We start from the raw sequence: 23,761 nt of genomic DNA on the forward strand, positions 1-23,761 counted from the left end.
TATAATTAAAAGTAACAAGTAGGTTTAAATCCCTTTGTCTTAAAAGTCTAGTGTAACACACAGGTCACTGCTACAGTTCTATGAAACCTATGGCAAAATTGTATCCCCAAATCACACCATTCTGCTTCATCCTCACAGACGTCAGTGGTGTGGGACACAAACAACACAGAGAGAGATCACTCTATACAGCACTTGTCATAAAGATAAGGATGACCATTAGGCCTCGAAATGCTACAAGTTATTCTGTAAGAGCTATTAAGTATAACTTAAATTTTCTCCTTTGTTAATATTGCTGGAAAAAATAAAATAATTCACACAGGTTTTGGTGAAGCCGTAAGAATATTTTAAGAACTGTATTACCCCCTGTATGTCTTCTTTGCTGCTGAAGATTTCTTTTCTTTTTTCTTTTCTCCCCCTTAATGACACGGCTGCCCCAATCCAGGCGACAAATCTGCAGTGATGTTTGCAGTCACTCTCCACACAGCATGACACATTTCCTTCACATTCTGAAGCCAGTGCTCAGCTCTAGCACTTAACCTTTAACAGTACTGCCACAACAACCTGGCAGCAGACTGTTCAGGAATACTACATGCTCATGTACTAATCTCCAGCTTCTTGGGAGCTCTAGAGCTTAAGTTAAGCTCCAGCTAAGTACTCAAGATAGCTAACTTACTAGCTAGCTCAGATTTGTGTAAAGCAGCAGCAGCCAGATGCTGCAGGGCAGATGCATCTTCACATCACAGCTGTTCACAACAAGCCCTGAGCAAGTCATAATACTGTTCATCAGTGGCTTGGAGGACCAAAAAAAAAAGTCTCCACAAGCAAGCACACATACTGCTGAAAAGGAAGAATGTTCCTAATTTTGTCAAGCATTTAATGTGTTGAATTAAAGCTTACAATGTTAGTCGATATTCAAGAGTAAGCAGAAGCCCATGAGTGAAACCTTTCTGGCTAGCACAAATGTAGTGAAGGAAGAAACAGAACACAGGTAAACTTTAAAAAGCACGTAGAAGTCACTCAGATGTGGCTTGTACATGCTTCCAGGTACACAAGAAGGTTTGTTCTTCAGGAGCAGACCCCTTAGGCAGATATATCTGCATGAACTTCACAGTAGCACATGGAATTGGGAAGCTCAGTGAAAGCAAATCAGTAAGCAGTTTCACATACATCTATATCCACTCTGGACTTGGAGAGTCATGGAAAAAAACATAAACACAATCACAGGATAAACATATGGAGGAGGTACTAGATCGACAAACTCCATGAACAGACTCCAGTTGTTCTTCAACAGCAGTTCACACTCTTATCTAAGCAGACATACAAGTTAAACTCCAGGAGAAAAGGTGGTGTTAAATTTACTCAATCGAAACTTTTTTTAGAGTTTGCTGTCAGCTGGATATCTTGGGGAATAAAAACCAAAACCAAAACAATGCTTACAGCAAAACTGCAAAATCCTGTCATACCTAACATCCTGAACTATTATGTTGCTTTGTGAATGTATCTAACAGTTTATGAATATCCACACTTACTCAATAATACCTTAATGACTTTTAACTGAGTTAACCACTAAACCATCACCATACAATAACAACCCCAACACAAAAGGAAAAGCTCAACTAAGATGCTTAAGAACAGATAGTTTGCCAAACCAAATAGTATTTGCTTCCAAAAAATGCCATTTTCTGTCTTGCTCTCCTCCTCCCACCCTTGTTTCACTTCCTGTTTCTCCTCTTGCCCATCTCTAGCAACCAGCCACAAGGAAAAAATCAGCTTTCCAGTTCACTTGTAAAATGTCTTTGGATTTTCAAAAGCAAATTTTCAAATCAAGAGTCAGTGAATTTACCTTTAAACTAATGTAAATTAAAACACTGACACTGAAGGACATTCTCCAACACCAGCCTCAACACCCAGCCAGTGACACTGACATCTCAGGTGTCAGTGCTATCATCTTCCTGCACAGGCCTAGGTGTGAGAAGCTGTGGAAAGATGCCCACATGGGCAAACACAGAAGTTGTGAAAAGGTCCCTTTCATTGTAAGTCTCATCTCATGCATGTAAACACACAAAGAATCAACTGTCTAATCACTGTCTTTCAAGTACACAGGAAGTTCAAATAAAATGGCTATTATCATTCCTCTAACTAAAAAGTACATAGATCTATCATGTCTTTGACTTTTCTACTGGTATTAATTTTTTAAAATGGAAATACTTTCAAATTACTTCTGTAGCTATGATAGCCTATATTCAAATTCATCATGAAAAATAAAGATCAACTTTAAGGATAATTAATAACCTGTTATTTTTTAAAATATTTCCAGGATTTTTTTGTGGTCCCTTATCACAGACCATTTTCAAGGTAATTCAGAACCCACTCTACCCACATCCAAGTCAACCAACGAACCAACCAAACAAGGAAACCCCAACTGAAAACCAATCACCCCAATGTCTAAGTTGTTTAATACTTGTATTGCAGAATGTACATTCAGGTAAAGTTCTGTAGTGTAAACATACAGTTCTGACTTCTTTTCTTCAACCACTATCTAAAATTTGAGGGTTCTTTCTATTAGCTAAATGCTTAAATGCAACTACAGGGATGCAAACTCTCACTTCAGATACACTGCTCTGACCCAAAGCAGCATAAACCCTCTGCTTCCAAGATACGTACCTACCACATAAAGAAGCCTGAAGACTAAAATCATGCTCCCATTTAAAAACAGAGCACTAACCAGTGCATAATATTGGTTACTCTATCTAGATCAAATACTGTGTGTATTCCCAAATATAAAAATAAAATTGTACAAATTGCATGCAACTGTACACAGTGCAGTTCAAGCAATACTGAGGCATTCTCCTTGTTTTTGTGAAGCATGTAGACAATAACAAACTGCAGGGTGGTAATTGTAATGCAGTCCTTGGGTTTCTTTTTCCACAGAGACGTACAAAGCTACTGTTATTTTAAAAGATTCTAGCTCACAACAGGGAGACTTTAAAAACTTCAGCTGTGACAACTGTACTGTGAAGAATTCCTGGATTTCCTTATACATCTCTGCATTACCTAAACAGACTTTTCATTAGTTCTAGTCCTTTACTAGAACTCCTTTTTCACAAACCACACACCAAAAGAGGTGTTTTCTCCTTTGATTACATACAATTGTTAATCAGGTGGAAGTAGAGGAAGGCAGCTTATTATATTATAAATCTAACCTCATCTTATGAAGCGTATGTAATACACATAATTAAAGGGTCCAGTTAAGCATTACCACCTACTAACCCTTCGTATTTGTATAAGATGACCAGCTACGAAGTTATAACTACTGAAACTGTACACAGGCGCCTTGGTATACCGTACTTATGTTACATCCCACAATTGCCTCTGCTTTTGGGTAACTTTCCGTTTCATCTATTCAGCCGCTGTGTTACCACTTCCCGGTACATGATAGAGATATATATCAGCAGAAGAAAAATGACAAAGAAATCATCCAAGAAGCCCAGAATTCCAAAGAGAGCTTCAGGAAGAAAATCCAGAGGTGAAGCCAGGTAGAGCAAGGCTCCAAGCAAGCAGAGGAATATTCTGATGCGAAACATCCAGAAGAGACCCCCAACGGAAAACATCTCTCTGAAAGCATGCCGCAATAAAGTGGGCAGATCCATAATTCTTTCCATAATCTATGAAGAGAGAAACCAAAAGTTAGCATTTTGCTTTAACAGCAGATCCATGCTAAATTTGTCTTCTTTTAGTCTGAATTTTCTATTACCACATTACAGCTTTGGAATCTGTTATTTTGTAAGAATTCAAAAAAAAAAAACCAAAACCAAACAGTAAGACAAGACTTCCTGGATTTAGTTTTGCTGGGTAAAAAGTGAGATTTAGAATACATATGTTTTCAAGAAACAGTCAAATTGTGTTATTCTATACCATAAAACATACGTTTAACTCACTGCAAAATACATTGGTATCTATTAAAAAGGAAAAGCAGTGATTACTAGAGTAGACTAAATGACTGACAAAGTGAGAACAGGTTAACTGGAGTGAAATATTGATCATAATAGAAGACAATTAGGGATTGGAAGAAAAAAATAATAGGCAAAGTACAATAAGTGGCAGTTCTTTAGAAACTGACTCCCTCTCCCCTGGCCTATAAGCAGTGATTCACATAACTTTCCAAAAGATGGATCAGGCTTCAAAGTAAATTAAAGAACTTTTAAATGAATCTATCCCTGCCTTCTTTCCATTTTTCTACTATGATTCTGTCATCTGACTACTCAGTAGAAAATATTCACGTTTTTGTTGTGTGACTTTTTTTAATGCTGGTTCCTTTGCCTACTGTACACGGGTTTCTACACAGAGCCATGAATTAAAAAGAGTTATTGGCAAGGCTGCAAAAGTTCTCTAGAAAGGAATTTTTTATGCGGTTAAGGCAATACACCATGTATAAATCAAAGACAATTTATCTAGTCTGATTAGGGCTTTAATGCAGACTTCTGGCATGAGCTCAGGCAGGTCACTGGGGACTAGACAGAGGCCACAGAGAGGTCTAATGGAGCCTGAAAGGTAGTTTGAAACTATTCTGGATCAAAAGTATAACTGTTTTGTGGTTTAGAACATGAAAAAAAAAAAAAAAATAAATCTTGTCTTGCACCTCTTTTGTCTCTTTGGATTATAGATTTTTCTTGCTAATATTTTGTTACTATATCCAAATTCAGTGAACAAAGACAAGCAGGGAAGTTACTAGTATGCGAGTGCATGCATTCACCTTGCAAATCAGAACATGCACACAGAAGACAGGCTCACAAGGCTGACTTTCTAAAGTTCATAGAACTTCAACCATCTCGCTCGGCTATTTATAAAAAAAAATATCCTGTTTTCTTCACTGAGGGAACAGAACAAAAGACTGTAAAATGTGAGGAAGAGCAGAACTTCAGATTCTTCTAATTGATGTAAAGAGCGCAATCAAGTGAATATTCTTTCTTGCATGCCATGTATTTCATTAAGTATTTTTACTGACTAATCCTTTCAAAGTTATAATTAAAAGATATCTTAACACATAAATTGAGAACTCAAGGCTTATTAGAAGTTCTCACTTACAACAAAAATGCAAGTTTCCATACTTTTTCACATGGGTCATGAGTTTGCCTTAACTATATAAATATGAATATCCATAGTCCCTAAGTATCGTGAAATGAAAAGTCATAATGTTGGTGGGCGGGGAGAGGAGAAAAAGAAATCACAAAAAAACCTGTTAAACTTCCCTGAAATCACTGACTTCCACCTAAGTTTACCCCAAACTTACAGATCTGGGCTGTCCTGAGAACCTCCGATTGTAATCGTTAACATCTTGAAATACTTGGGCTGCATCCTGCTGATCTTCACTGAAGAGCGGTAAAAACAATGTTACCTAGGCACAGCAGGAAGATTTTATTACATGTGCAATTGTCTTTTAAATGCAGACATTGTAAACTACCAATGAAAACACTAATCTTCAGTTAACAACACAGTTGTTTAGTTGAATATTTAGTAGCAAAATAAAATGCAAAAGACTAACATAGATACTGCTGCTAAGTTTTAACAAACTAATTGCTTGCAACTCTCTACAGAATATTAATTTTTTTTTAAAAAGATTGTTAAAAACAAGCATAAGAACCCTCTTTCTAAGACAGGATTACGGGAATTCTTATAAACACCTAAGTTTTTTCTGCTTCAGAAGTGGGATAGATGATTTGGGTAAAAAGGTTAATTTACCAAATTAATCTAGTTTTGTTTCTTAAACTGAAAATCTAATAAAGAAACTAATGACGCCATTCTTCTTCTATCTTTAGAATGGCCTTGCATTTCAGCACACAAGCAGCAAAACTCATACTTTTCCACATGGGCATTCATACCAAGACCAATGAGAATGAGAAAGAATAATAACCAGAAAAAGATTTTAACCTTCAGCTCTTCTGTAAGCACAGAGAATTCTTCTATGTTCTTGAGCTAACTTTCATGCAAACATAGAAAAACATGTACAGTCATATTCACATATATCTTATGTTACCTTTCTGTATAGGAGTTTCTGAAAACGCTTGTATTTGGAAGCAATGTTCAGGTATCAAATGCAGATTATCATAGGAAACAGTTTAAATTTTTACAATCTTCAAAAAGCCTGGCCTCTAAATATTTATATCTGTGCAACAGTCACATTTAGCAAACGACAGCATGGGCAGATCTACATTCACCTCTTAGCCCCACCTTCTGCCTTCATCAAACCTTCTGTATGACTCATGTTGTTCATGTGTACATACTTCCATCCCCTATTTATAAATCAGACTTGACTTTTCCTATGTCACAGAGTGAGAATGAATGCATAACTGTGCCACAGTACCATCCAATTTACCTGTTATTCAGAGGAAGGTAGAAGAATATCTATATAAGGACACACACACACACAAAAAAAATCCATTATTTTCCCCTTTTCCATCTTCATCATCTTTATTTTTTGTGTCCCTCACCTCACTGGCTACATTCCAAACCTACTCATTCATCCTGTAGTCATACCTATCTTTTCTTTCTCTGTGTTCTTACAGTCATTTGTCCTGCTGATACACACAACTAAAGCAGGATATAATGTATGGGTAAGGGCATCAGGCATGTTATATAATTCATCAGAAGGTACTAGCTCTGTAGTTGTGCAGTTAAAATAAAGACGTACTTTATTTTTTATATATATACTGTATCTTTTGTTAAAAGATACAATATAAGACTCAGAGATCCTATGTGTTAATGAGTTGCAGGGACATATTTCAAACTGACAGTGTAAGTAAGCTGCGTAGGAAGTTAATGCTTGCTCTACAAAGCTCATATTAATAATACATACAAACTAAAAATAGGGACAAAATAAGAAATTGACATGGGTAGGGTTTTTTGCTGGGGAGAGAAGGAAGGGAGAGGGTACTTCTGAGAAACCAGTAGTATACTGCCTATGGCAGTCTTCCACAACAGCCAGGTCTTTCAGATGCAAGTTCTGGTGAAGAAGTTATGTAACATTCAACACAGAAAGCAGGAAGAATCATAGTTAAGATCCTATGATTTTATATTTTCATATATTCCTTTACAGAAAAATGGCTGAGTTATCAGTGCTGCTCACTTTTGTGGGAACAATCTGCATTTTTTAAGCCATTTAAACCAATCTGCATTTAAGCCATATAAGCAAAGTGTTATAAAAAAAAATAATGTCCACCATTTGTCTCACATGTCCATATTCTTGCAGCTTTTCAGCCTTCTGTCAGTCTCCCTATTGCAGTTCACATGTAAGTGCTGTTTTGGTAAGCTATACTAAATAGCCAAACTATCAGGTTCATTATTACTTAAAATATTACCGTTTGTCTGCAGATTGGGCAACGGATGGCACCAAGCCATGAGCCATACCTCCAGTAGGCAATAATGCAGGAACCTGAAGAAGGTAAGTTACAGACATTTAAACTTCTGACTTGAAACATCCACTGCTTGAAATAGCATGCTACACGCAAAGGAAAAAACCAGAAGTGTATAAGCAGTTAGGTTAAAGCTATCTTTGCTGGTATAATTTTGTATATAGCATTCACTGAAGATACCAACAACCAATATGTTCAAATTGAGTGCTGTTAATGAGAAAAATCCTGAATAGGTTCAATTGCATTATTAATTTTAAGGTAGTATTTCCTGAAAAGACAGAAAACTTCTTAATCATTAACTGAAGAAGCAAATAATTAAAAATTTTACAAGTTTAAAATTTAGAAGTCACAAGAATATCAAGAGACGTAAAATTTATCATAAAAAACTGGCTTTTATATTATAGGAGTTTTAACAGATGAAGGAATATATAAAAATCCTAATACTTCAACTGTTTTCCAAATTTGTAAGTTCTTTTGCGTAAATGACTAGGCATGCTATGCATTATATACTCCGTAAAACCAGATGAGCGCAGTTGAAGAATCCTCCTGGGAACACGAAGAAGAGGCAGCAAAATGCTACACAGGGCATTTATATATAAATTTGAATAGCAGGGCCTCAAAGAAAGAGGCAAACACTTTAAGCATTGTGAACTTAGTCTTAATTCTTCAGGACTTTCAAGAAAAAAAACCCAACACTCAGAGATAAAGATAACACCAAGCAGAATTTTTTACTCTTTCTACACCATTTCTTTTAAATTGTGCATTTCCAAATATTTTTCAGCGTCTCCATTTTTTTACTAACTGGAAATAAATTACAGTCTCTGCCCTTGACAACTTTACATTAACTGTGGGTTCAATCCTGTGCTGCACAGAAAAACGTGCAGCACATTCTCAAACTCAGTGTTTATTCACAAATGTATTTTCTCAACAATTTATGTAAAAATTATTTCTAATGCACATTAGAACATAAGCAGTTAAAATCTAACGAAACTTTGCTACAGTGACTATAGTAGTGCTAAAAGTTCGTATTTCTGTTCTGGTTTTATCTTTGCTGCTTGGTTGTTTTTTGTTTTGTTTTTCTTGCTTACCACAGAAAAGATGTCCACAGTTTGTTTCTATAGGAAATGTAGCCTGCTGTAAACATACTGGACAGGACATATCTGTATAGAAGCGAAGCCTATCATCAGCAGAAGCATCCTGCTGGAACAGAACAGAAATGCAGTGTTAGAGATACTATTTTTATACAAGTCTACGGGGTTAAAAAAAAAAAAAAAAAAATAAATCTAGCGTTCATTCACTAGAAGTCAAACAATCAAATGCAAAACTATGTGAAAGAAAAATGTTTAAATCAAAAAATCAAACATACTTATAAGTAAAAACCAATACACTAAGGAAGTTCTTCTTGTGACAAGCCCATTATTTTCCCTTCATCTGTTCTGTAAGTGTGTGCTTCAATTTAGTTAAAGACCACAAAGAAAGAACCTCCTTGGTCCTTCACATTACATTAGGTTAGACATGCTGACACATCTGAACACAACTCAGATTCAGACTTTTACTTCGTTATCCCAAATAGTTCTGTCCAGAACCAGGTAACTGAACTGCATTGCTACCAGTTGCAATATTCAGTGTTCCCAAGCTCAAGGACAGACATCAGCTTGTGTGTGTCAAGGCCATGAAATGTATTTTCTCCCAATTTTGCCATATTTATCTTCCACATAAATATGCACTGTAGTTAAAAATCTGTCATTATTTCAAGAAGTATTATGATGAAAGACTCTCCTCAATACTCTCCAAAAATATGGCTTGTCAGTCTTGGGCTGGGACTCAGCAAGTTCCAGTAACCTGGCCTAGACACCCATCCTCTCCTCTACATGTCAGAACTGGATGCAATCATAGAAGGGTTGAGGTTTGAAGGACCTTTGAAAATCATGTAGTCCAACTCCTCTGCCATGGGCAGGGACACGTGTCACTAGCTCAGGCTCTTCAAAGTCCCATCCAACCTGACTTTCAGTTTAAAACCATTGCCCCTTGTCCCGTCAGTAAACGCTTTGGTAAAAGTTTCCCTCTGCCAATCTTTGTTCACTGGCTCTTATTGCTGTGCCATTGGTCTGCTACACACAGGTTATCAGTGTAAACATCTAACCCCTGTCTTGTGGCAGCAAGCTGTGCTCCAGATTTCCTTTCCTTTACCACTAAGGTCCCAGGAACATTGAAGAAGCGCACAGCATAATCTAACATACTCCACCTTGTGGCAAAAACTTGCCTGCAAAAAGAGCCAGCCAAATATTTAATTTTAATTACTTAATCATTAAAAAAGCCTACGTTATTTCATTACTTGATAGAGTTCAAAGATGCATCTGTACAGTAAGTAAGCTTCCACAACTTTCAAGACTAGCTTCTTCCAGAACCTCACAGAAGTCTACACTACCCGAAATGAGATAGTTAAATGACGCCAACATTTGGCACACCTGCTCTGTTTGAAGCTGCTGACGAAGAGCTCGCACTAGCTCTTGATTTTCTGGATGTATGTTCTGATGTTCATTTCTACGAAAGGAAATACAAGCAATAAGAAAAACTGAACACTGTGACCCAACATTGAAAAATAGTTGATTGGGGAGAAAAAAAAAAAAAAGGAACTTGAACAAAGGGCAAAAGTCATTTTTTCCTGCTATAAAAGATTGTAAAGGAAGTACACAAATAATTAAGGAAATAGGACATGTATTCTAAATCATGAAGTTACTCCGGACATTTAAAGCTGTACAGCAGCAAGATTTTTCGGAGAGACTCCATAATCAATCATTAAATCATGTTTAAACTGGATTTTCACTTGAAACAAAATCAAGCTATTATCATGCAAAAAATCACATTGCCTAAAAGTTTTATATTTATCATGTATAAATATTTTTCATTTTTGCCTCCACTGCTAGGTTTTGAATTGTTGGTCTACTCATAAATTTCTTAAGTTTTTCAGTCATTGCCTAAGTTATAGTATTGAAAAATCTTAATTATTTCATCTGCTACATGAAAGATTCAGACATAGATTTTACATAAGAAGGGGTAGGCAAACTCTTAGATTTAGAATGCTGAATTTATGTAACTATCAGCAGACTGGATATAAAAAGAAATCACTCCTTTTAAATCACTCTTTAAAAAGACTCTATGGGCTCTGCAACTCTACCATGAAGAAAACTCCAGGTTAGAGGTGCCAAGGCGAATCATAGGGAAGGGACTCACTGAAGAAAGAAGGCTGCATATATTACATGCTTGAAATTCAAAAGCACAATGGGAACAGAATTAGAATTAAAAATTATGGTAACAACATTAAGAGGTGTTGAGTTATAATAAATATGAGTCAACAGCATCATATTCAAAACTCTGAATCTTTATGCTTTATTTTTCATACGGATTTCAAAGGTGATACATTCTCCTCAGCACTGTTGAGGTCTCAGCTGGATTCTGTTTCCCATTTTGGGCTAAATGCATAAAAACATGTAGAGAAGTTGGAGGAAGTTCAGAAGAGAATAAAAGCCACTGCCCACATTTTTTAAACATTACAGAAAGAGTGAAGAAATGTCAGTTCATATAAAGACTGCTCATGGAGAGAAAAGGGGAGAGGATAAGGCTTTCATTCTATAAATATGAGCAATTATTTCCCACAGTTATCTAAGGTTGGTGGAAAAACATTTCTAACCGCTAAGTGCACAAAATCAGGAAAAGTTACCTCAGGGTATTATGATCTAACTTTGACTGAAAGTTAAATCAAAAACCAGGTTGCACTGCTTCCAGGGATGATCTAGAAAAGTTGATCCTCTGTCAGAGCTGAGGGCTGGACTGGATGAATTTTTAGGATATTTTCTGGCTGCAGTTCTATTTACATAATTTCCTCAGTGGCTCTGGCAGCTTCTGCAATATCTTCCTTCATTTGATGTGGGCAGTCATAATACCGCCTAACTGCTACCTTTAACTTTTTGTGTCCTTCATTCTTTCTTCAGAGGAACAGACAAACCCCATATTTCTCATGCTAATAATTACATGTTTATCTGCAAAAAGTAAATTTATTTAAAACTAATGTGGGTGACATATATGGAAGTTACATGATGGGAATCTTACATTAAAACCCTTCCTGCCCATCTTGTGTCTCCATGAGTCAGACTTTGTGGATGTTGTCTGTCATACATGTTATATGTATGAAAGTATTTTCCTGTTCAGATATTACAAATGAGCATATTTTTCACCTTCAGTTTGCCAGGACTTTAATATATATTGAAATTCAATCAAAATCACACACAAATAGAAGGTGTGAATTATAAGCCAGTTTATCCTGATTCCTCCACAAACAACTTATTGCAAATTTTCTGCTAAAGTGTTCATTTTATACTACATTGAATATATAAGAAAATTTGTAGAGCTGTAGAGGTACAGTATGTACAACATCTGTCACTTATGCATAAGATGCTGAGGTAGGGAACACTGTGGGGTGTCCAGGAGGGGACAGACATAGGCGAAGACATATCAAATTCATAACTTCTGTCATTTAGTTAGTGTGAGAAAATAAATAAATTTAAAACAGTATGGTTCTATGTAATTAAAGGCATTATCAATGCCAGAAAGAAATAAAGTTATATGTGGAGTCTTTCAGTTTCCCCATTTTTGAGGGTTAGCACTTAAGGGGAAAAAAAGGACTTAATCTTTCCATGAAGTGGAAAAATGTAGTATGTATCACAAAGACCTCCACCAATCTATAATTACCAGGAGGAAGGCTGCCTACAAATTCAGTGTGCAGCCTCAGACAGGGAAGGTGAAAGACAGTACTTATGGGGACTGGTGTATTACTGTGCAGTGATGACCATTGTTAATTTCTAAGGATTAAGATCTCAATTCTGCTGAAAGTACCAATTTAATCTTATAATCAAACCATTTGATGGGATAGAAAAATAAGAGAAAAAGTTTTAAACCTGCAGATTAATAAACATGGGTTAGGTAAGTAATCTGGGACAAGTAGGGAATCTCCGATACAAAACACTGGAGAGACAAGCTCCCTTTAATTTGATTGATAAACTAAATTTTCACAGTCTCATTGGTAATGTGACAACCTACCCACAAGTTTAAAAGATGATGGGAAAAGCTAGCTGCATTTTATCAAAATTTATAACTGAAAGACACACAGGCTTCGCAAAAGTACCTTATAGTGACTGAACTAAACATCTGCAACTTGGTATATATGTTAATTACTCCTAATAAGTTTTCCCAGCAAAAGCACAGAGACCTGCAGCTCATGCCCTGATGTGATGCTTCATTGAGTTCTCCCTGCTGGAAACAAGTACAGCAGCCACATCCCTTAACGGTTCTTCCCACATTTCACTTCTGTCCCCTAAAATCCACTGCAACCTACACTCCTTGCTGCTACTTTAAGTTTTCATTCAGTTGCTACAACCTTATTCATTACCCTAAGCCTTCTTTCATGTGTTTTTACCCAGGACCTATGCCTACCCCACTGAAGTATTTCAGATGTCACATACTGAAGTATGGGTGGTAAAGAGATTGGGGTAATGGGCACAGTGTAAGGAATACACAGACCACTGTATTGCCTAACATAACTAGAGAAGAAAAAGAAAATGCAAGTTACAAATGCTAAAAATGTCAATATAAGGGGTAGAGGAATTGTAAGAGAGCAGAGCGAAAAAAAAAAAGGCATTCTTGAAGCCATCTGAATAACTGAAACAGCGTTGGAAAGAAAAGCAAGGTGAAGAGCATACGCTTCTCTTAGATTCCTTTGATATCTCCTGGTCCTGAACAGCAGCACAGCCCTGCAGTCCAACCAAGCATTCACACTCTGATTTCTTTTGTAGCTTGCTCTCAAATGCTTCCTACTTGGCTAATACTTCTGATATGGACAGATACTCCTTAGTAAATTCTATAATATAAGTGCATTGTTAAAATTGAGTTCCCTTAGTTGTTAAAATTCTTCTGTGTTCAGAAGTCTACAGACATCCATTAAAAAAAAAAAAAAAAAAATGAAGAGCCAATCTGAAGGCCAGACTTATTCTCCCAAAATACATAAGCTAAGGAATCTGTCAAGTTGAAAGGAAAAAGTCTGAAATGAAAAACAAGCTTTGATTACTTGATCATTACAGTTACTGAATTCTGACCTTAACATTTTGCTTTATGGAAAGCATATTATAGCCCACTGTTTTCCAGCATATTCATTTATAAATGAATCAGACAATTTATTCATGTTTGGGATTTTGCTGGGGTCTTTTCTATGGAAGAAGGCTGAAACTAGAACATACGTTGGCGGATTATATCCAATCTTAATTGTGGAGTTATTACTGACAAATCTGTCCTTTGTAACCAAACATGACAGACACACCAGCCATACAGACTGTAAATTCAGCCATCTTCAGTCTTAAGGAATGGTGAACATTATTCAGTTTGATCATCTGAAGAGTTAAACTTCACTTTGAGAAATGCATCATTTCGTTCTAACTGAATTAAATAATGAAACTCTGCCAAGCAATTAAACAGAGTAAGTGATCAATCATTTCCTTAATATCAAAAATCACAGTTGTTTTATATAACAATGCAAAAAATCGTTGAGAAAGTTAGAATTTTACAAATGCAGATATGTTGATTAATTCCTGTCAACATAATCTCACCTTAAAAGCGTATATACCAGAGCAGCAATGAAAGTGAAACTGAGCACAACTGCCACCAGTACCTGGTCACTTATTCCTTCTATAACTGAATCATTATCTAGCTTCAAACTCTGAACTTCTGCTTGGTGACTGGCCATCACAGCTCTAAAATGTAAAAAGAAATATATACATGTATATATATATTAAAACATACATACGCTCACATGCATTTTAAACATAGTTCCAAATAATATGCATACACATCTATTCATACAAACAATAAATTCCTAAAGCAACATAGTCGTCACTGCTGGGGGAAAAAATGGTAAAAGAAGAAGGAACAGATGCATTTTTACCAAACACTGAGCTTGCTGCAGAGGACTGCAAAACATTTATCTGGCCCAGTATCATACAAGTCTTAGATGACTGTGCTGTGATCTAAAGACTTTTTTTTTAACCTTAGTCAGATTCTTTACCTGGGAAACTTTACCAGATAACTCCCCCAGGAATAGGTTATTGCTGAATAAGACATATTCTAAGGGCAGCTCATTTTCAAAAAGCATAATTACTCTGCATTATCAAGGATTTTAGCCATTATACAACACATGATTTCTGCTAAGCTGAGAAAATGTAGAAACCTAATTTTCACCACTTCTGTGAAGGAAGAACCAAGGACATTTGGGGGTTAGCTGTTTTATAGAGTGTTAAGCATCCATTTGGATACAGAGGAATGACCAGATGCACTATTTTATGTGCCTTTTCTATGCATTACCATCCTACGGCTGGAAACATGAGAAAAACTTGACAGAAAAAAGAGTCTTATCAGGCTTCCCTAATTAGACTGGTTTGTTTTATATTCATTTCACATATGCAACAATCAGAATGCTTTGCCAATGCTAAGATTTATTAATCTCCAGCATTAATCTACAGCTGGAGACAAACAAAATAAAACAGTTTCCAACACTGCTAAATCACTCCTGTTGCAATCAGGAAGTGAAATGAACTACAGCTGTGAATATTACGAAACCAGGAGAGTGAAGCTAACTCTGGTAAATGACCAAAAAGTCATATTGAAACTGTGTCCTTACACAATTAAAGTACTTTTCATACAAAGCTGAGATAAAATCTCAGTATCAATTTATGAGGTCAGGTAAGACATGTATCACTTACTTTACATCCTAGTCCAGTGTGTGTGCATAAGCTTGCAAGCTTTCATCAGTGTTTCTCTCTGCTTCACAGCTCACGTGTCATTTTTTAATTTGAACGTTGCTGTCTAGAAAACATCACCAGACACTGTCTGGCCTTGAATTAATTGCAAAACTGAAATGGAATACAGGTCATCAGGATTTTAGTGGATACCTGTAATGACTACCCTGGCAAGATTTCAATATGCTAGTCTACTGCAAACATAGAAGTGTCATCTTTTTGTCATCTTTTCCATATGATAGTTATTCTCACTCTCCAGATCTCTTCTTGTATGAGCTGTGGAGCTTTTTCCAAACTTCCTCACATTTGTGGGAGCCACCCTCTAAAGCAGCAATGCAAGAGAAGCTGGTATATTCTAATATTACTGTAAAAAAGGATAAGTAAGTACTGTAAGAGCCAAGAAACCTCATGGAGAACAAACGGTAGATTCCTTTAATTGTTGTTGTATTTTTGGGCTTCCATGATGAAAATAAAAATGAAATAATGAAGCATACGTGAAGTGAAACAAACGAAGTTATCCTAAGTGTCCCAGTTTGAACTGAGACTAGTACTTCTGTAAGTATAGCCATAATTTTTGCTAATCACATCTTTCCACAAGCAACTGTGTCGTAGTCTAACTACTGAAATGACAATTAATATTTGGAAAGAGTAAATTCTCTCGAAGGTGAAATACCAGTGACTCATCAAGAGCCCTGTTTAAAGTAGGTCAATATTGACACAGGTTTCATAGATACTCATCTGTACATGTTCATATATAATGAAAAAAAGACCAGATCTTTGTGGAAAGGTCTTACATAGGAACTAGAGCTCATGCAAGCAGTTGCAGCATTTGTCTGGGTAGCTAGTTACACAATTACATTGCTATAGTTAAATCCATGAGGTTAAGGTGTTGTGCAGGTTTTCTGAGCAGCAGTTCCCTGATATTGCGGATCTGGACTGGTAGGTGTGCTCAACATTCCCAACACATATACTTGATTTCTTTGCATATCCAATACCAAAGATGCATCTCTTTTTTACAATATGTCATTCTGGGACTCTCAGTCTGCACAACTGTATCTCAGGCAGTGTGCTTGTATCTTCAACTTCTACATTTTCTCTCCTTAAGTACCATCATCTGCCCACTAATTTCTGCTGGGTCACACTGTCATTTCTGGGTTCACCACTCAGAAAAAAACAAGAAGAAAATGGCAAGGAACTGGTATGTGACAATTCCTCCATTGTCCTAACACTGTCAGCTGTGTTAGAATAGATCAACATGCTAATAACAACTATATCCCATTAAGTACTATGCAGGTCTTTTTAGGGTTTTGTTGGGTTTTGGTTGGTTTGGTTTGGCTTCGTTGGTTGGGTTTTTTTGGGTTTTGGGTTTTTTGGTGGGGTTTTTTTTTTCTTTTTTTCAGAAATACCCACTGTGGTAGAGACATACAGATGATTTAACTGCATGTTTGCAAGGCAAGTGTATCTCTGCCTGTATTCACTGATACCTGAAAGGCGAGCTGTGTCACTGCTTATTTGGTGCACTCTGAAGCCAACACATGAATTGTCAGTATCACACAAAGATAACTCAATTTCCTTGAACAGCCTTCAAGACATCCACTCTTTCCCTCTCTGCAAGTTCCTTGCAGCAACACTCTTAATCCTTATCCACCTACAATCAATAGCACTCACTACATCTGCTCACGCACTCTTCTTGAAATAGCATACTATGGCGCCAAGCTTAGCAGCAGAATAAGAAATGCACAGATGCTCACCTTCCCTTCCTTCCCGCACATAACCCCAGTTACTTGTATCTACTTTGCACCCTGACTTGCCACACATGACTTTCTCAATAACCATTTTCACACAAACTTAGTGTCCAGAAGAAATTCATGCAGTCTTTCTGGCTATATAAAATGCCACTCCTCAAACACTTTGACTTCTCTTAGGTAGCAATACTGCCAAGGTGTGCAGAGGGGGGAGTGGAATCCCTGCCTCAGTCCCTCTCCCAGCTGCTTTTATTACTAAATTCTAGAGAAGACAGGCTACCAATGCTTAAGGCTCACATGTTTTAACTTACTTGCTGCTTCTGTACAGCCAACAAGTACTAAGCATATTCCCCTCATTACCTCTAGCACTTTTTCTGAATTGCACAGACCATTGCACAGGAGGACTGACATGAATGGTGTAGGCTAGGAAATACAAACAGAAGGGTTTCACTTCAAAAGATCAATACATACTTTTTCAGAATAGTCATTCAAGCCTCAGTAGAGGCAGCTGCAATCTCCTCCTACTCTTGTCTCTGGGTTAGCATGTGAAAAAAGCAATAGCTACAAGAACATTGCTAAAATACACTATTTGACGATTGGCTGAAAGAGAAGTAATTTTCTGATCTCAAGTCTGTTTTGAATATTTTCAAGCAAAATAGCTAGAACTGCAAGCTTGCGCTTCATATTTCTTCGGGTGCAACCACAACAGCCCATGAACACATCTGCAGTTGTTTGAATAAACCAGATAACAGTTCTCAAATAGCTGCTAAGAAATCTTGCTTCCCGCTGCATGTGTTTAGCAGGGTGCTATTCCAGCTGGCACCATTAATAAGCAAGGTATAGTAGACTTAATTCTTAAAGGATGTAATGAAGACCTTTCAGCCTTCAGAGACAACCAGTATTGACAAGGACTAAGTGTATGTCAGAAAAGACTTCTAGAACCAGACTTTACCACAGACATCTCATCTCTCCTAAAATAATAATCAGTAATAATTTGATGTGGTTTGTATTAAATTCAACCTTTTTATGTTGATCTATTACATTTGTCTGGTTATGCAAAAAATAAGAGTTATTTCATCAAATTTTTCACCATATAACCCTTTTCAGAGCAGCATCCTATACCACAAACTTTTCAGACATTAAATAATTTTTTCTTCTCTGTAGATTTATGCTACTTCTGTTTCTTTATACAATTGCAAAGAAGGTTTGGTTTTTTTGGTTTTTTTTTAATGCTGCCTCTCTATTTTGTTATACAAGAAGTTAATTCTTGCCTACGCTAGCTCTCAGAAAAGTACCAAATTAATAGAATGACTTCCAGGAAAAAAAAGGCAGTAAGTGAAAATATAAATGAAATTTAATAATAGAAATTAAATTTAAAAATCTTAGATTTTTAGAATTCATTTTTGGTTATACTTAGCCATTTAACAGGGATAGGTTTCTTAAACAAAAGCATAACCCCACCCTGTGTTTCAATTAGGGGATGAAAACCAAACCACACCTAACAATACTCACATGAAAATTGGAATTTTTACAATCAACCTCTGCATGTTAAAAGTATCAGTTATAAAGTTTAAAAATCCAACAAAAATGTTGGGCCTTCCTCCTGCATTAAAAGAAACAACAAAAGAGCTCCAAACTTAGTTTCCAGCTTCATTTCATCTCATCGTCAAACTACCGGTACTTGCTTCAAGTAAAACAATGCAAGTGCAAAGCGAGGGGAAAAAGGACAAGTAGGTACTCCTCCATTTCCCTTGGGCTAGCTAAGCTACAGCTGGACTTTGCAGCACAGTATTTACGCTGGGATCAGGTTTATCTGCATTAGAATTCTTGATAGCTGCAGAACGTAAACAACCTCAGGCTGAATTGTCCACAGAATGCTTGGAACATTCCTCCCTCTATGGCTAACTATGAACAATGTGTGCAGGATTATGCAAAAAAAGAACTGAGCAATAATGCATTTAGAATGTCTTTTATTCTTGGAAACTCATACAGATCACATTGAAATGTGACGGCATGAGGACATACGCTAGTGTGGATGTATTATTTCTTCATTTTTTCAGCTTTGAAAAGTATTATGAAGACTTTCAATGTTCAACATAAAGCACAGCTAGAATAATACCTCATGCTTTTGTGAAATAAAGAGATGAAAAACAATCCAGTGTTTGCCATGATATAGTAAACACTTGTTGGCAGCTATCCAGCAACAGAACATCCCCTTAAGTCTTCTGAAAGATTTAAACTTTTCCAATTTTATCAGGGAAGTATCACATGCTAATATACTCTCAAAACCACAGAAATTTCAGGACCCACTGCCAAAGGAATATACAGGCATAGAGAAAAAGAAGAGGCTCTCCTCAGGCCTGAGCAGTAAACAATGAGATAAAACACAGGCAATACTGCTGAGATACACAAATTAATCACTAAGAGCAACATTTTATTGACTTTGAGAGCATGGCACAATTTGTTCAACATCTGACAGATACGTTGGATAACAATGTGTCCTTTCAGGGATGGGCTGTGAGTGAACTGGATGAGAACGACGTTTGCATTTTTGTGGAGTTGTTTGTTTTGCAGTGGGTGGTTTTGTTTTGGTTAACTTAATTTTTGCGTATTTTCTTCTTGATGCAGTACTGGCAACCACCCTCAGGGGTTGAAAAAAAATATAATATGAAGTCAACGGTGGTGGACCACCGGGCAAGTGAGAAGCTGTAATTCCTTTTGCCAGTTGTCTTTCATTAACAGAAACATTAACCCCTCCTTAAATATGCTGCTTAATTTGTAGAGATCACTGTCTTTTCCAGGATAAGCTAATTCCTCTCCAACTAGTAAAATACTGTGAGTCACATTTTTTTAAGATGAAAAAGGCTTTAACTCCTCAAAATTTTCTTCTGCGGTAAAAGGAACAATAAAATTTGGTTTCAAGAAAAAACTGTATCAACAGATTTCTAATAATATTGACCTGGTTTAGATAACTTTTAAGAATTTAAGCATACTAAAATGGAGCATATTTGCTCTGTAACCCACCCTCTCCATCTATATCAGCTTATACTGAAATACCTAAGGCATAGAAAATTTAGTGATTTTTCTTTCATTTAAGAGAAAAACAGACAAAAATTTCCAAAATAAAGACAAACTCATATAGAGAGCAATAATTGAAACCTCTCTCATCAGAAGTTATCCAATTACTTCCTACTTCAGGTTAGCAGCAGGTTGGGGCCACTGTGGTTGTGAGTGGGAATTTGCAAATGGATTTGACCCAGCAAACTGGATCCTACAGTTATTTCAGCTCTCCCTCATGAGAAGCTCACAGGTATGTCTAGACTGCATTCAGAATGAGTTACCAACAGCAGGCATTAAGCGTGCATGATACGCAGTAAACGTATAACTAGCCGAAATCCTAAATCAGCTACATCCTGAGCTGATACATTTTATCCAGGTACTTCAGTGTACTAAAGGTGGATTTTGGAAAAGCAGTGTAGACATATGTCACATAATAAAACAGAAATAAGGAAAATTACAGATAGTGTACTCAGAAAAAGTGGTTTGGAGGAAACAGGGTTTATTAGTTTCTCATTTTTGTGTCTTATTTGAATAAAGCATACACAATAATTTCTAGTATTAAGTATCTCCATATGTTTTAAAAATCAGGAGATCACCCAAAGAGGACGTTTACTAAGGGAACTAAAAATCAAGTATAGCAACATACAAATTGACAAGCTATATTCTGTGAGAAGGTTGTTAAAGATGACTTCGGATAATCTTACTAGGATTTAACGCAATCTGTTAATACAGCATTATTATGAGTTAGCAGCAACTTTGAAGCCACAAATCAGCTCAGCTGCTACAGCAAAGTTATAGCCAAACTCAGCAGTACCATATTCAGTCATCTCTTCACCATAAGCCACTTTTGCTTTGAGGACTATGTGGACTACATTTACGTGTGTGCATGCTCTTTGCAAAAAACAAAGGAAAAAGCATAAAGGGTCTTGCCGAAACAGGAGAGAGGACAATTTCAGTAGGCAAATAATAATTTTGTTCAATACACCTTAAGAACTAACCAACTGAGGCACTTGCCTGGTAAGGTGGGACTCTGCAAGGTCTGAGGTCAGCAGTCTTTGGGGCACATTTTTTCCTAAAGAGGAAAAAAAAAAAAAAAGGGTATATCATCTACTTTTGCTGGTGGAATCATGCTTTGAAGTTAACAATACTACAGATGCAAACTTCAGATGCCATTTGGTAAGGGAAAATAATGCCAAATTAATACACTATGCTACTGGGAAAACATTTTTCTCATGAGCCTGAAACTATGTTGATCGCTTGAAGCAAAAGACAAATTCAGCGGTCTGTATAGCATTACTATTTGGAATGTCTGCCTGGGTGATGCATGACCTGTGTAAAACAATCCCCAAGAAAGTCTTCCACTGCTCTATAAGGCTAAAACATACTGAAAAGCATAGAGTTCTAATAAAAAATAGAGGGTAGAACTGAATTCATATGCAGATAGGAATGTGAGAGAGAACTGACCTTCAGTTTGGGTATTTGACTTTTCTGATCAGACAGGAAGAGAAAGGAAATACTGTCACTTAATTATAATAATGTTTACTGAAATACAGTAATACCTCAGCAAAGAATGAGGAGGCTTTAAATCTCTTAAGCACTCAAGATTTCTGTATTGTAGAAAACAATGCTTCTGAATATAACCTTACACCTAAACTAGGCAGCAAGAGGGAAAGCATTACTGTGTTCATATCAACAAAATACAGAATGTAAGCCACACGTACGACAACAGGCAAGTGGGAAATGGGTACATGAAAGAAGATGCAGCAGAAAACCGCAAACACTGAAACACACCTCTGGAAGCATTGTTTGTCAAAGTACTAAGCATATAGCTTAAAGTACACATTAAAACTTGGAAGCGAAAGTTACAATTGTACAGCTTATATAGCTTTTTAAAACTTTTTAACTCATTCCCGAATGTGAAAGCTACCCTTAAACAGAGAGACCTAATCCATGGCTTAAACATTAAATGAGCAGGTTATACAATGAGATCAGTGAGGAGGTACTTTACTGGGGAAACCTGAGAATTTTCATAGCCTTTACAATATACTTTTAATTTGAAACCAACTGACATAAAGGAACACTCAGATTTTGCCAATGCTACCAGCTTACAAAATGGGAGAATTGTCATAGAACAGGGACAAAGTGATAGTTACTAGATCTGCAACCCTTCCTTTCTTGGTTGTTTATTCAACCCTCAACCCTTACCAGGGCACTGGGTTTGCCATGTCACACATCATGCCAGCTGCTAACTGATAGGGAACTGTACAGCCGATCACGAAGTCCGACATTTCCATTGCAAACTTCAGATGGGCCAAAATTCAACTGACTACTGAGAAGGAGTTTTTTGAACTCTTCAGGCAATCCCTTTGCAGCATAATGGAGAACTGCTCTGGCTGGGGCAGTAAGGATGGAGAGCTGCTCCAGGCATGAAACACACTCTTTGCCTTCAAGATTAAAAATTAATTGAATGACCTGCTGCTATTGCTAAATAAGTAAGTTTATTTTTAGAATAACTAATCTTTACCACAGCAGAGTTTTCATGAGAGGAAGTTAATGTCATTTCTACTCCCAAAAGAGAGGAAAACCTCAGAGAGACTACTCCTTTCACAGGCCAAGTTATATTACTAATTAGCAAGAGAATGTCTGTCCGTGCAGCGTCCTCACAAGCCTACCTTCCCGAAGCCAGGGACAGCCGGGGCCCGGTGTGCTGCTGCGGGTCCCTCCCGGCCCTGCCCAAGACCCCCCCGCCCAGCTCCTACCCGCCACCGGCCGCGGACATGCACACACGCAGACCCGGCGCGGACACCGCGCGCGGCTGTGGCTCCCCGGCACGCCTCGGGGGCCCGGCGGCATACGAGGCCTGCAGCGGACCGGTCCGCGCCGCGCCGCAGAGCCGGTCTCCGCTCACTGCCACTCGCGGCAGTGGAGTCGAATACCGCCGGGCCGGGCCGGGCCGGGCCCGGCGCGGTGTCCGCGGCAGATACCGAGCGCGCCGCTCACACCTCCCAGGGCCGGCGCCCCTCGCCCCCTCCCGCCAGTTGTAAGAGCTCGGTGGGACGAGAGCCCCCCCGGGCCGGGCGGGCCGCGCCCCCACCGCCGCCCCTTCCCTTCCGCGCCGCGGGCTGAGGCTCGGCCCCGCGCGGCGGTACCTCAGCACTCCCGGCGCGCGCCGCGCCCGCCGCCGACCGCAGCCCCGCCCCCCGCCGCACCCCCCCCTCCGCCAGCGCCGCGCCGCGTCGCGTCTCGCCGAGTCTCCCCCGCCCCCGTGCGGCGGCCGCACGGCGCAGGCGCGCGCGGGACGTTGACTGTCAGGTCGCTCTGACGTGTCGACGCCGCGGCCCGGCCCGGGACAGGGCAGAACAGGGCGGGAGGGAGGGGGCGCGGCGGTACCGACCCGTCAGCGGCCGTCACCCCCCTTCGGCTGCGCCCCGCCATGTTCAACGTGGAGAGCCTGGAGCGGGCCGAGCTCGGGGAGAGCCTCCTCACCTGGGTGAGTGCCGCGGCCGCCGGGCCCCCGCCCGCGGCCGGGCCGGTGGGAGGGACACGGCTCCGTGCGTCGCCCTCCCTTGCCCGTCCCGTCTCCCGCACCTGGCCCCGTGCCGCGGCCCTGCTCCCGCGGGAGCGGCCGGCCTCGCTGCGCCTCCCCGGCCCGGGCCGCGCCCTGGCGCTCGGGCCAGCTCCAGCCCGGCCGGGGTCGGCGGAGCTC

General features: G+C 38.6%; 2 protein-coding genes across 16 annotated transcripts in view; one reads left to right on the forward strand and one right to left on the reverse strand.

The window, feature by feature from the left end:
• Positions 1-92: 92 nt before the first annotated feature.
• On the reverse strand, positions 93-23,644 carry RNF170 (ring finger protein 170). Of its 10 annotated transcripts, XM_030470468.1 has the most exons (9): positions 23,542-23,644; positions 21,041-21,127; positions 15,215-15,364; positions 14,066-14,209; positions 9,878-9,953; positions 8,498-8,606; positions 7,356-7,429; positions 5,291-5,395; positions 93-3,665 (listed from the first exon to the last, which is right to left on the reverse strand). In XM_030470468.1, the coding sequence occupies exons 4-9, from the start codon at positions 14,200-14,202 to the stop codon at positions 3,396-3,398; spliced, it is 771 nt and encodes a 256-aa protein (XP_030326328.1). In that variant the 5' UTR covers positions 14,203-14,209; positions 15,215-15,364; positions 21,041-21,127; positions 23,542-23,644; the 3' UTR covers positions 93-3,395. The 10 variants fall into 10 exon arrangements, with proteins under 10 accessions (XP_030326328.1, XP_030326329.1, XP_030326326.1 ...); XM_030470469.1 differs by lacking the exon at positions 15,215-15,364 and having other exon boundaries at positions 21,054-21,127; XM_030470466.1 differs by lacking the exon at positions 15,215-15,364.
• Positions 23,301-23,761, forward strand: part of HOOK3 (hook microtubule tethering protein 3) — a 90,350-nt gene continuing 89,889 nt past the window's right edge. For all 6 annotated transcript variants that reach the window (XM_030470456.1, XM_030470457.1, XM_030470459.1 and 3 more), the window contains exon 1: positions 23,301-23,545. In XM_030470456.1, coding sequence (XP_030326316.1) covers positions 23,489-23,545 — 57 coding nt within the window. In that variant the 5' untranslated portion in view covers positions 23,301-23,488. The remainder of the gene's footprint in view (positions 23,546-23,761) is intronic.

Source organism: Strigops habroptila, chromosome Z, assembly GCF_004027225.2.
Source record: "Strigops habroptila isolate Jane chromosome Z, bStrHab1.2.pri, whole genome shotgun sequence".
NCBI classification, from domain to species: Eukaryota; Metazoa; Chordata; class Aves; order Psittaciformes; family Psittacidae; genus Strigops; species Strigops habroptila.

Bases quoted from the DNA above. Each gene is read 5' to 3' on its own strand.
- RNF170 (XM_030470463.1), bottom strand. From the start codon at position 22,908: ATGCCGCCGGGCCCCCGAGGCGTGCCGGGGAGCCACAGCCGCGCGCGG. The intron at 5,396-7,355 runs GTAATATTTTAA...TGCTGTGCCTAG, and splicing joins GCCCAATCTGCAGACAAACG to GTAACATTGTTTTTACCGCT. The intron at 3,666-5,290 runs GTAAGTTTGGGG...CTCTCTTCATAG, and splicing joins TCTCAGGACAGCCCAGATCT to ATTATGGAAAGAATTATGGA.